At 36.8% G+C, this 12,451-nt stretch overlaps 1 protein-coding gene across 19 annotated transcripts in view; it reads right to left on the bottom strand.

Moving 5' to 3' along the window:
- The window catches only part of TTC3 (tetratricopeptide repeat domain 3), a 137,303-nt gene that overhangs the window by 35,836 nt on the left and 89,016 nt on the right, over nucleotides 1-12,451 (bottom strand). For all 19 annotated transcript variants that reach the window (XM_082458752.1, XM_082458744.1, XM_082458742.1 and 16 more), the window contains 4 exons: nucleotides 8,700-8,864; nucleotides 2,449-3,496; nucleotides 1,459-1,524; nucleotides 299-448 (listed from right to left, as the gene is read on the bottom strand). In XM_082458752.1, the coding sequence (XP_082314878.1) occupies nucleotides 299-448; nucleotides 1,459-1,524; nucleotides 2,449-3,496; nucleotides 8,700-8,864 (1,429 nt within the window). The remainder of the gene's footprint in view (nucleotides 1-298; nucleotides 449-1,458; nucleotides 1,525-2,448; nucleotides 3,497-8,699; nucleotides 8,865-12,451) is intronic.

The raw sequence follows: 12,451 nt of genomic DNA, 5'->3' as shown, positions 1-12,451 counted from the left end.
TCCCACCAACAGTGCAAGAGGGTTTCCTCAGAAAATAGTTTTAGTTAAGCAAGCAAACTGAATTATGAAATATGAAAATTCAGATTCACAGCCCTTTTCTTAGACTGCAACTTGTAGAGCTTCTAAAGCACTGCAAAAAACAGTTACTTTAATATGTCATAAAGAAATTTGAAATAAGCAACGAGAAAGAATCCTTTTGTTTAGCCAACAATGCAGCAGCTCAGCTAACTGAGGCTACACAAGCACAATTCTCCTAATGATACCGCATGCTATTAAAGAGGGTTTCAGATAGGATTACCTTGTTTTCTTCTAGGTGCCTTTTCAACTTTTCTTCCAAATCCTTGGTTTCTTCTGAGCCCTTGATATTTCTCTGCTCATAATTTTCACATGCTTCCTTAAGCTGCTCTTGTAAAACTTGGTACTCCTTTTCAATCTGTGAAATACTCCCCTAAAAGTATAATACAAAATTATCTACTAAAAGTAGTTTTAAAAGCCTATTTCTGATCTTGTTCTGAATTCTCTTAAAATAAACAAAGGAGAATATATGGCAGATGAAAATTTACAAGGGAAATGTCACAATAATTCAAGAATTAAAAACCCGTTACACTGTATATCAAAGCCAGCTCTTTATTTATTTATTTCTTTGGCTGCATTGGGTCTTTTCTTTTAATATAATTTGCAATGGGTTGTTTATATATGGAAAGGAATTTTATCCAATCAACCTTCTGAATTATCTTACATTTTGGTATTGGGTTTTCGGTTGATCACTTTGGATGTTCCAGGGACACAGTCTTAGCCTCTATAAATAATGAGACTTATACCTCCACCTTTAAAATCTTATTTTTTTCTCTTATCTGATTTTGTCAGCTAATATCTCCAGGATATTAATAAATATTAATGATGATATATAACCTTTAAGCAAGATGACGCATTTGGCTTAAGAAAGATACAAGCATGTTGAAAAGTATTCATCTATTCCCATTTGATTATGAGTTTTAGTCAAGAAAAAAACTTGAATTTTTTCCAATACCCTATCAGCAACTATGGAGTTGATCAAATGACTTTTCTCTTAAGATATATTAACACAGTAATTATATTAATAGATTTTCTAATTGAATCATTCTTAAAGCGGTGAAGGTTTTTATAATAATTTCTGTATTATTCATGTGAAGAAGCTTTTATTTATAAATTAATACAGGCTCATTATACCAGTTAAAACAATAAAGCCGTTATACTTCACAATCAGTAAGCTAGAAAAAACTTACCTTTTCCTCTGCCTCCCCTTCCCAAATTCGAACAATAAAAACAAAACAATAATTTTTTTTTATGTTCTAAAGCTTATTCTATAATGTTTTGTATGGAATAACTAGCTTCAAAATAGTTCAAGTTCGTCATTCCCATCTAGTTAAAAGTAATGAAAATTAAACCTTTAACAAGTTTAATATGATTTTGACTCACCAGTTGTGCCTCAAAAGGATCATACGGCTCAGTATTGACTTCTTGATGCTTTATATTCCAAGACACCTATGGGGCAAAACAAACACATTCAATCTATCTCAACTGCTCTAGTAAAATAAATCCATCATGTAATAACATTTTGAAACATGCCCATAACTTTTTCAAGGTTTCTTTTGGCCAGTTTAGATAATGTTCTATGCTTTCTACAAATATTTGTAACAGGAAAAAGTGATTATTTATAATTAGTACAAGTGAAAATGATTTTGGTTCATTACTGTTAACATAATTCTTCAAAGCTTTCTAGAAAGCAAAAACCTTAATGAGTAGGAGGATAACCAATAAGGGTTTAATGACTTCATGCCTTATGAAGTTAACTACAGAGAAACCTTAGCTTATTCTCGTGCTTGTTAGGAAGGAACTTTTATTCACATCTCTCTTGTTTCTCTCCATCTGGTCGTGTCTTTTAACTCCCTCACTCCTCCCCTGGTTTGGTAGGAGAATTGGGCATGTGCAGCCCAGACTCTTCCTTTTTTCTCTTTCTTGGGAGCTGCCCATGCAGAAAGCACGTTTTCCCCTTCCCTCTCCAGGCACTATGTCTTAGGGGCAGGCACCCAAGTTAGGAGGCCTTCTACTCCAGCATTGCTGTAACTAGGTGGGAAGCTGGTATGTCATGGGCTTCACTCTTAGGACATGCATTCTCTACAGAAACAGCCACATCTTCCTGCCACACTTTTTATTAATTATCAAGGTGATGTTTTGGCTCCATCTGCTGGTTCCACTATCTTATTTCTCAACTGGTGCAAAACTTGGATAGGAAGAAGGATGTTATTTACTAAACCCAAAAATTCCTTCTGGCATTACCTGTCACGCCCTACAAAAGGGTTCATAAAGTCCATCATTTTAAAGAATTTTAGTAAATATAATGGCAATGAAAAATAAAGAGGAAAATTTAACTTTAGTATTAAGAAGACTTTCTATTTTCAGTCTTACCTGTACGGCAACCATTTGTGTATGTGGAACATCTGTTACTTCATCGGTGCTTTCTGGATTTACTTCCTGCTTGGCAGAATTTCCACAGTGGCCATCATTTCTGTTAGACTCACTTTGGGCTGTATCAGCACCATCCGTGATGCACTGTGACTTTACTGATATTTCCAAAGATTCCTGAAGGATCTGTGTTTCAGAGGCAATCTGGTTACCAGGGGCATTCTCAGCACTGAAATGATGGCCCTCAAAATGCACTTCTGTTATGTCACTGGCTACAAAAGACGGCACCACTGGTATTGATCTTTGCAACTGATATTCAGAAGAAACTCTGGCCAGAGGTGCGTAAATGCTATACTGGGGCAAAGTCGGTAACACATTTATAAACGCTGGTGGTGTCTGGGTAATGTCAAATCCCCGAAAGGGAAGATACGTACAGTATCCTGTGACCAATTGGGGTTGAGTCCAATAGGTTGGTTTCACATCCTCAGGAACTGGTTTGGGAGAATTAGAGGAGACATGCTTGTGACTTGTCTCCTCGGAGACTGGTCTGGGAGAATCAGGAGACACCCCTTTGGGCTTCTCATCCTCAGAAACTGATATGGAAGAATTATCGGAAATTAGTTTCGGCTTCACAGCTTCACAAGGTGACTGGGGAGAATTAGCAGATGTAAGGTGGGGCTTCACATCCTCAGAAGCTGGTGCTGAAGGTAAGTCAGACACTGGTTTGGATTTCACATCTGGTTTAAATTCCCTAGCAGTTGGATTCAGCGGTAGTTTAACTCGTAAATACTCTCCTGTTTTCGAAATTTCTTCTACTTTTGCCTTAATGTTTTTCTTCTTTCTCTTTTTCTTAAGCCGTAACGCAACTTTCTTCAATGCAATACAGTTGTCAATCACAACAAAACGAGGACATCCCAGGAGAAAAGATTTCAAACCTCCTGCTTTTTCTAGTATCTGTCGAGTTTCTTCTGGGAAAAACTCATATTCTTCAGAAAACATCTTGTTACTCATGTCCAAGGGACCATGTTCCTCTAACAACTGAGAGAAATAACTTGGAAAAAATTTACATAAGTTATTATAAGGAAGTACTTGTACATGTTTATCTGAAAAAAATATTTCCCAAAATTTCTCCCAAAGCAAAATACTACTTCACTTCTCACTGATCTTGACACCTTCCCAACAAATATATTATATTCATATTAAATCTGAGAAAGGCTAACTGTAATCAATGATACTATAAATAAAATTTTGTTTACCCCTCAGAAAATAATCCTTTAAAAAATCTTGGGGAAAAAAACAAAAGGAGATTAAAACGTTATTTTTATAAGTTTCAGTTAAATAATTATTCAATATATTTTAAAAAACAATGAAAAGCAAAGAAACTTATTCAAGAAAATTAACAAGGCTATCAATAACAAGAACATCAAATGAAAAAAGGAAATCAAATTTCAAAAAAATCCTATTGGAATTTACATATAGTAAATCTATTAACAGTTCTCTGTTTAGGAATATACAATGATTCAGAATTATTGAAATCAATTAGGTCTGATCGATAAACCACCACAGTGCAGGATCAGATCCACAGTAATGGGGCCAATCCCTTAACCTGCCTCCATCTGTGGACTGGGTTTGTTCACTCCAGTTCTGGGGCCATGTTCTTTTGCCATTCTTGTGCCAGGCTCAAAGAGGCTTCCTCTCCCATTTGAATTTGGTATTCAGTCTGTAACAGTGGCACAGCTAGCAAGAAAGACACATACCATGTACACTAAGAAGGCTTTTTCAAGAGCAAAAACCTCCAAAGGAATATTCTTAGTAAATTAAAGCTAACCAGGAAGGTAACTTATTCAGGAGGAAGGTAAAAACAATACTTCTTTGAAGCAAAAGTAAACCACCATATGTGCAGATGCTGCTGCACGTAAATGCACAGGACAATTACAGGTGATTAACCCCTATTCAAGGCAACTGCGATACTGAAACATAAAGACCAAAAGCCACTTCTCTTTGTCTGCACTGCTGACCTAAATACTTAAAAGCCATCAGTCTCTTTTAAAGTGTTTTTTGATAAACATTTTCCCCTTAGAATAAGCTCTGCAATAGAAACTCCCCTACATACATGTTGTTTTGCAAGGTAACAGGTTAAATATGCGTTTGCCTTAAGATTCTAATCAAACTTCATTTTTAATGAGAAATCTCTAAAAGCAGATACTGTTGAGGGCGGGTAATAAGGTAAAAAGAAGCAAATCACTGTAGCCTCAGGAACAATAACCCTTGCTGAGGGTTCTGGCTGATTGGTATAAATAACACTGACCCCACAATCTGTCCCAAGAGAGACCTTTCCAGTTGGTGTTTAGCTGCCACAAGCAACAGCAGATAATTCATCAGTGGTGTATGTGTATTTACTTTTTGCTCTCCGTGATGAATACTAAAGAGAATCATTAATAAATAAAGCTTTTCTACCTGCATTAAAATACTTAAATCCAAAATGGGATCACTAAAGAACAGAGACCACAGGAAAGAAAACCATTACCGGTAATTCAGCAAAGAGCTTTTCAAGAGTTCGCAACATGAATGATGATATAGATATGGTGATCATTACTGAGTAACTAATAAAAGTCAGATTCCTGAAGAATACTTAAGGATACAAAAAAATGCTCACCATGCATTTTTAGGTGAAAAGGGCAAATGACAAAGCTGAGTGTATAGTTAAATAACAGCTTATAAAGTCCAAAACATATATATATTTCATACATACAAACATTTTAAAAGTCTGGGGACTTCCCTAGTCCAGTGGTTGAGACTCCACACTTCCACTGCAAGGGGCATGGGTTTGAGCCCTGGTCGGGGAACTAAGAGCCCGCGTGCCGCACGGCGTGGGCAAAAAAATAAAATAAAAAGTCTGAAAGGATACACACCTTTTTTTCGAAGAAATAGAGCCTCCATGTTTTTTCCAATGGCTAAATAGCAATGAATTTTTCATACATTCAAACAGAACAAAATTTAATTCAACAAGGGTCCCTAGCCCAAAGAAAAATAGTATTATAACCACATTGTGAATAAAATTTTTATAGTGATTGTTATTTGAAATGAACACAAAATGAACTTTAACTCTATTTATATGCTTTTCTAGCCTTGAAAAATAGTCTCTGTAGATAAACATGGGGCCCAAGATAGCACAAATATGATTTCTTCATAATCCAGACTCCAGTAGGGACAGTGTTCTTGCACTTCAGAACCTGAGGCAAAAGACTGGCCATGCTGTGCTTCACGGGAGTGATAAAAATAATAATAAAGTTAATTTTACCACAGATAACAATAGTTGCTATATTATATACATGTACATGTTTTCATTTTTTAAGGAACCTCCATACTGTTTTCCATAGTGACTATACCAATTTACCTTCCCACCAACAGTGAACAAGGGTTCCCTTTTCTCCACATCCTTGCCAACACTTGTTATTTCTAGTCTTTTTGATAAAAGCTATTCTAACAGGTATGAGATGGAGATGATAGCTTATTGTGTGTTTATTTTTAAACTGAAGTATAGTTGATTTACCATATTGTGTTAGTTTCAGGTTTTACAGCAAAGTGATTCAGTTATATATTTTTTTTTCAGGTTACTTTCCATTGTAGGTTATTATATTATTGTGTTTTTGATTTGCATTTCCCTAATGATTAATGATGCAGAACATCTTTTCACGTACCTGTTGGCCATCTGTATGTCTTCTTTGGGAAAATGGCTATTCAGGTCTTCTGCCCATTCTTTAATTGGACTGTTTGGTTTTTTTGTTATCGAGTTGTATCAGTTCTACATACATTTTGGATATTAGCCCCTTATCAGATATATGATTTGCAAATATTTTCCCATTTGCAAATGTGTATATATATTTTCATAATTCAATGATGATCATTAGTGTCTTAAATGGTCCTTGATGGACTGTCACAGGGCTAGTGCATGTCACCGTCAGAACAGGGGCAAGGGATAGGAATGGGAAAAATATTTCCAAAAGCATTCCCATCCTTCTATTCTGGTTGTGCCCCTTTGAAAAATCACTGTTTTCTACATGCTCATGATTCCTTTTTCTTTTTTTTTAAAGAAATAGATTAAGGATGAGGACCCAGTTCCCCCTTTCTTGGAAGAGAGCATGACAAGTAAGCAAGAACCACATTTTCTTTTTGGTAGGCAAAGACTGATAGGGAGAAAAAACCCGATTCTTATTGCACAAAGTCATTTTTATTTGCAATACACTGTGATTCAACCAATGATCAATTCTGCGCTCCTGCTACTTGTAAGCTGCATGATAGAACTACATTTTCTACTTTTTCTGAAATCTTCCCCAGTGCTTAACCTTAAGTGGTTAATAAATCTTGACTAATTAACACTACTAAAGAGGTGTTAGGAAAAACTGAATGCAGAATGCCACCTATTGAAATTTATTTTGCTTCAACTATGTGTATCATAAAATGTTAGAACAAGGTGGAAGTCACTGAAAAAAAAATCAGTCCAACCCCCTACTTTAAACTGAAATACTTACATCAAGAAAAAGTTAACAGCAGTTATCACAGTATTCTTGACTTCTTGTCTAATATGTTTCTACTCTACACTCTTTTCATATACAATAGTTTTATTTTTCTTTCTCTTACCCATTGGCCACTAAAAATATCATTCTTAAGCCAATCATTACATGTTTACTTTTGAAAATTCAAGGAAAGAATTATGTTTTGAGGTATGACTTCCTGTAACTTCTTGACTTTCTCCTATTATAAGATACAAATTCTATCTCAAAATACACAAACAAATCAGCTTATTGGTGTCTCACAAAGTTATTAACTTTCTTCCCACTTAGAGTGGTAATAAATTCTTTAAGAAGCAAGCTCCTGAAAGCTACAGTTTAGCTTCAGTTTTGGATGCTTGAAGCAAAGTCCAGCGTGTTTTAAGAAATACTAGTACAGTGCATAGTTTTACAGCTGATTCCAGGTCGTCATCCAGTTCTCTGAGAATATGATTTGCTCAGCACTTCAACTCTGAAGAAAAACCATGAAAAGGGATCCAAGAGGATATAACTAGACTGAATAGGAACAATGCAACTGAGAAAAATAGAAGTAACGATATCCAAATTATAGATGAGTGACGGGTTTTCCAGGAGTTCATTTTTTTTTTAATTAATTTTTATCGGAGTATAGTTGCTTTACAATGTTGTGTTAGTTTCTACTGTACAACAAAGTGAATCAGCTATACGTATACATATATCCCCTCTTTTCTGAGACAGGAGTTTGTTTTCAAATTAATTTTCTGTTGCAGATCTTTGCCCCTCAACTTCTTTTCCTGAGGAAGGCATCATGCACAACTTATTAATGCCAAGCTAAAAAAAAAAAAAAAAAGGCAAATGCTTCCTAGATTTTCCTGAACTCTTTACTCCACTACTGTATCCACCCCACAAAGACCTGACTTTAGTGTTAACTTCTTTTTTCTTTTTTTTGGCCATGCCATGTGGCATACAGGATCTTAGTTCCCCGACCAGGGATCGAACCCGTGCCCCCTGCAGTGGAAGCGCTGAATCATGGACCGCCAGGGAAGTCCCCTAGTGTTAATTTCACATTCATATTTTCAATCCAAAAGTAATTCAGCCCAAAGTTTCTTTAAAAGAAAAGTCTGTTTCTCTTTTCTTAGATAAATGTTGGGAAGTCAAGTTTTCAATACAATACAGAGATACAGGGTTCTATATGTGTTCTATACCATCACAGCTGGACAACTATCTCAGCAGAAGTAATAACCAGATCCTGGTATCCCTTCCCCAATAAAAGGGTAATACTGCACCAAGCTACATTAATTGTCACTGGACTTAGGAGATGCCAAACAACTGCATCATCAACATAAGGACAATGAGATCAAATAATTATACTATTCCTTGTCAAATGTATATACTTTGGAATTCATGATAAAAGATTATGGCTGGAAACTTTGTTTATCAGTCCTATCAGGACATACCAGGACAGTTTTGGAAATAGACAGAATCTACATGAGCAGCTCAAACTGACAAAACTAATAATCATTAGGATTCTAAATGTAATAGTTAAAAATCCTCAATTAACTTTGTGTAATACATGACAAAAGCCATAAAAACACTTTTCTTCCCCAGAGTTTGTGAGCCAATCAGTGATTCCTTTAATAAACATAAAGGGACACAAAGTAAACAACTTAAGATCTTTAACTGGCAGCCTCAGTATAATACTTGTAGGAATGTTAAACTACTTACTCATATAGAGTTGAACATTTTTGTTTTGGGTTAATGTCCCACAGCTTCTTATTACGGACAACATATTCATTACTATGCTGTTCATACAGAGCTTCAAATTCTTCTACATCGTGACGAAGATGGTCAGGCACTACAAATGGGCCTGCAGAATTTGAATTGCGTTTGCTGATTAAAAAAAAAAACACACAATTTTGTGAATAATTAACTTTCAGGTGGCCCAGAATAACATTTAAATTGAAATAAAGACAGTAACATATTACTCAACTTCAGGATGCAAAAAAACACTACCAGAGAATTTAATGCAGAACAGTTACCTTTCCACAATTACAGTCAAGAGATACCTGACTACTGAGTAAGGTACAAGATACCTGATTACTAAGTAAGGTACAAGATACCTGAGTACTTTTAATTACTTACTCTTGCTACCAAGAGCAAATTTTTTTAAAATTCTGGTTTTAAAACAAAATCAATGTTGCATTCATTGTAACCTGTTAAAGAGAAAAATGAAAGAGTTTATTATAACTGCTATCAATTTAAGTTAAGGTGAGATTGAGACTGGTAAAAGGTACTTAAATAAAAAGATTTTTTAAAAAACAGTATAAGATTCTAGCACTCTAAAAAAATGTAATAGTTTCAGTGTGGGCTCTAAACCAGACTGCTGATTTAAATTCTGGCTCTGCTATGTACAAGCTTTGTGTCCTTGGACACTCAACTACAATGTGCCTCAGTTTCCTTATCTGTAAAATGGATATAATAATACTACTTATCTCCTAGAAAAAAAAGTGGATTAAATGAATTATACATAAAAAGCTCTTAAAATAGTGACTGGTACATAAGTGCTATCAAAATATAGGCTACTATTATTTTAACTTAAAACAATTCCTCCATTCAAAGAATCCATGGAAATGTGCAAAGCCAACTGTTATTACAACTCATTTAAGAAACGTGGGGGAAGAGAGAGATTGGTTCAAGATGGCGGAGTAGGATGTGCGCTCACTCCCTCTTGCGAGAGCACCGGAATCACAACTAAGTGCTGAACAATCATCGACAGGAAGACACTGGAACTCACCAAAAAAGATACCCCATATCCAAAGACAAAGGAGAAGCCACAACGAGACAGTACAAGGGGCGCAATCACAATATAATCAAATCCCATAACTGCTGGGTGGGTGACTCACAAACTGGAGAACACTTACACCACAGAAATCCACCTACTGGAGTGAAGGTTCTGAGCCCCACGTCAGGCTTCCCAACCTGGGGGTCTGGCAACGGGAAGAGGAATTTCTAGAGAATCAGACTGAGGCTGGCAGGATTTGATTACAGGACTTCAACAGGACTGGGGGAAACAGAAACTCCACTCTTGGAGGGCACACACAAAGTAGTGTGCACATCGGGACCCAGGAGGGAAGGAGCAGTGACCCCACAGGAGACTGAACCAGACCTACCTGCTAGTGTTGGAGGGTCTCCTGCAGAGGCGGGGGGTGGCTGTGTCTCACCATGAGAACAAGGACACTGGCAGCAGAAGTTCTGGGAAGTACTCCTCGGCGCGAGCCCTCCTGGAGTCCGCCATTAGCCCCACCAAACAGCCCGGGTAGGCTCCAGTGTTGGGTCGCCTCAGGCCAAACAACCAACAGGGAGGGAAGCCAGCCCCACCCATCACCAGACAAGCAGATTAAAGTTTTGCTGAGCTCTGCCCACCAGAGCAACAGCCAGCTCTACCCATCACCAGTCCCTCCCATCAGGAAGCTTGCACAAGCCTCTTAGATAGCCTCATCCACCAGAGGGCAGACAGCAGAAACAAGAAATACAACCCTGCAGCCTGTGGAACAAAAACCACATTCACAGAAAGATAGACAAGATGAAAAGGCAGAGGACTATGTGCCAGATGAAGGAACAAGATAAAACCCCAGAAAACAGCTAAATGAAGTGGAGACAGGCAACCTTCCAGAAAAAGAATTCAGAATAATGATCGTGAAGATGATCCAGGACCTCGGAAAAAGAATGGAGGCAAAGATTGAGAAGATGCAAGAAATGTTTAACAAAGACCTAGAAGAATTAAAGAACAAACACCTAGAAGAATTAAAGAACAAACAAACAGAGATGAACAATACAATAACTGAAATGACAAATACACTAGAAGGAATCAATAGCAGAATAACTGAGGCAGAAGAACGGATAAGCAACCTGGAAGACAGAATGGTGGAATTAACTGCCACGGAACAGAATAAAGAAAGAAGAATGAAAAGAAATAAAGATAGCCTAAGAGACCACTGGGACAACATTAAACGCAACAACATTCACATTATAGGGGTTCCAGAAGGAGAAGAGAGAGAGAAAGGACCTGAGAAAATATTAGAAGAGATTATAGTTGAAAACTTCCCTAACATGGGAAAGGAAATAGCCACCCAAGTCCAGGAAGCGCAGAGTCCCAGGCAGGATAAACCCAAGAAGAAACACGCCGAGACACATAGTAGTCAAATTGACAAAAATTAAAGACAAAGAAAAATTACTGAAAGCAGCAAGGGAAAAATGACAAATAACATACATACAAGGGAACTCCCAATAAGGTTAACAGCTGATTTCTCAGCAGAAACTCTACAAGCCAGAAGGGAGTGGTATGACATATTTAAAGTGATGAAAGGGAAGAACCTACAACCAAGATTACTCTACCCGGCAAGGATCTCATTCAGATTCGATGGAGAAATCAAAAGCTCTACAGACAAGAAAAATCTAAAAGAATCCACCAAACCAGCTCTACAACAAATGCTAAAGGAACTTCTCTAAGTGGGAAACACAAGAGAAGAAAAGGACCTACAAAAACAAACCCATAACAATTAAGAAAATGGTAATAGGAACATACATATCGAGAATTACCTTAAACGTCAGTGGATTAAATGCTCCAACCAAAAGACACAGGCTTGCTGAATGGATACAAAAACAAGACCCATATTACATGCTGTCTACAAGAGACCCACTTCAGACCTAGGGACACATACAGACTGAAAGTGGGGATGCAAAAAGATATTCCATGCAAATGGAAATCAGAAGAAAGCTGGAGTAGCAATACTCATCAGATAAAATAGACTTTAAAATAAAGAATGTTACCAGAGACAAGGAAGGACACTACATAATGATCAAGGGATCAATCCAAGAAGAAGATATAACAATTATAAATATATATGCACCCAACACAGGAGCACCTCAACACCTGAGGCAACTGCTAACAACTATAAAAGAGAAAATCGACTGTAACACAATAATAGTGGGGGACTTTAACACCTCACTTACACCAATGGACAGATCATCCAAAATGAAAATTAATAAGGAAACACAAGCTTTAAATGACACAACAGACCAGAGAGACTTAATTGATATTTATAGCACATTCCATCCAAAAACAGCAGATTACACTTTCTTCTCAAGTGCACACGGAACATTCTCCAGGATAGATCACATCTTGGGTCACAAATCAAGCCTCAGTAAATTTAAGAAAACTGAAATCATATCAAGCATCTTTTCTGACCACAACGCTATGAGATTAGAAATGAATTACAGGGAAAAAAATGTAAAAAACACAAACACATGGAGGCTAAACAATATGTTACTAAGTAACCAAGAGATCACTGAAGAAATCAAAGAGGAAATCAGAAAATACCTAGAGACAAATCACAACGAAAACACGATGATCCAAAACCAATGGGATGCAGCAAAAGCAGTTCTATGAGGGAAGTTTATAGCAATACAATCCTAAC

The sequence above is a fragment of the Balaenoptera physalus genome (genome assembly GCF_965194825.1).
Source record: "Balaenoptera physalus genome assembly, chromosome: 4".
Classification (NCBI taxonomy): domain Eukaryota; kingdom Metazoa; phylum Chordata; class Mammalia; order Artiodactyla; family Balaenopteridae; genus Balaenoptera; species Balaenoptera physalus.
Note: the sequence above shows the minus strand (reverse complement) of the source record. Positions and strands in the feature narration are given on the sequence as shown.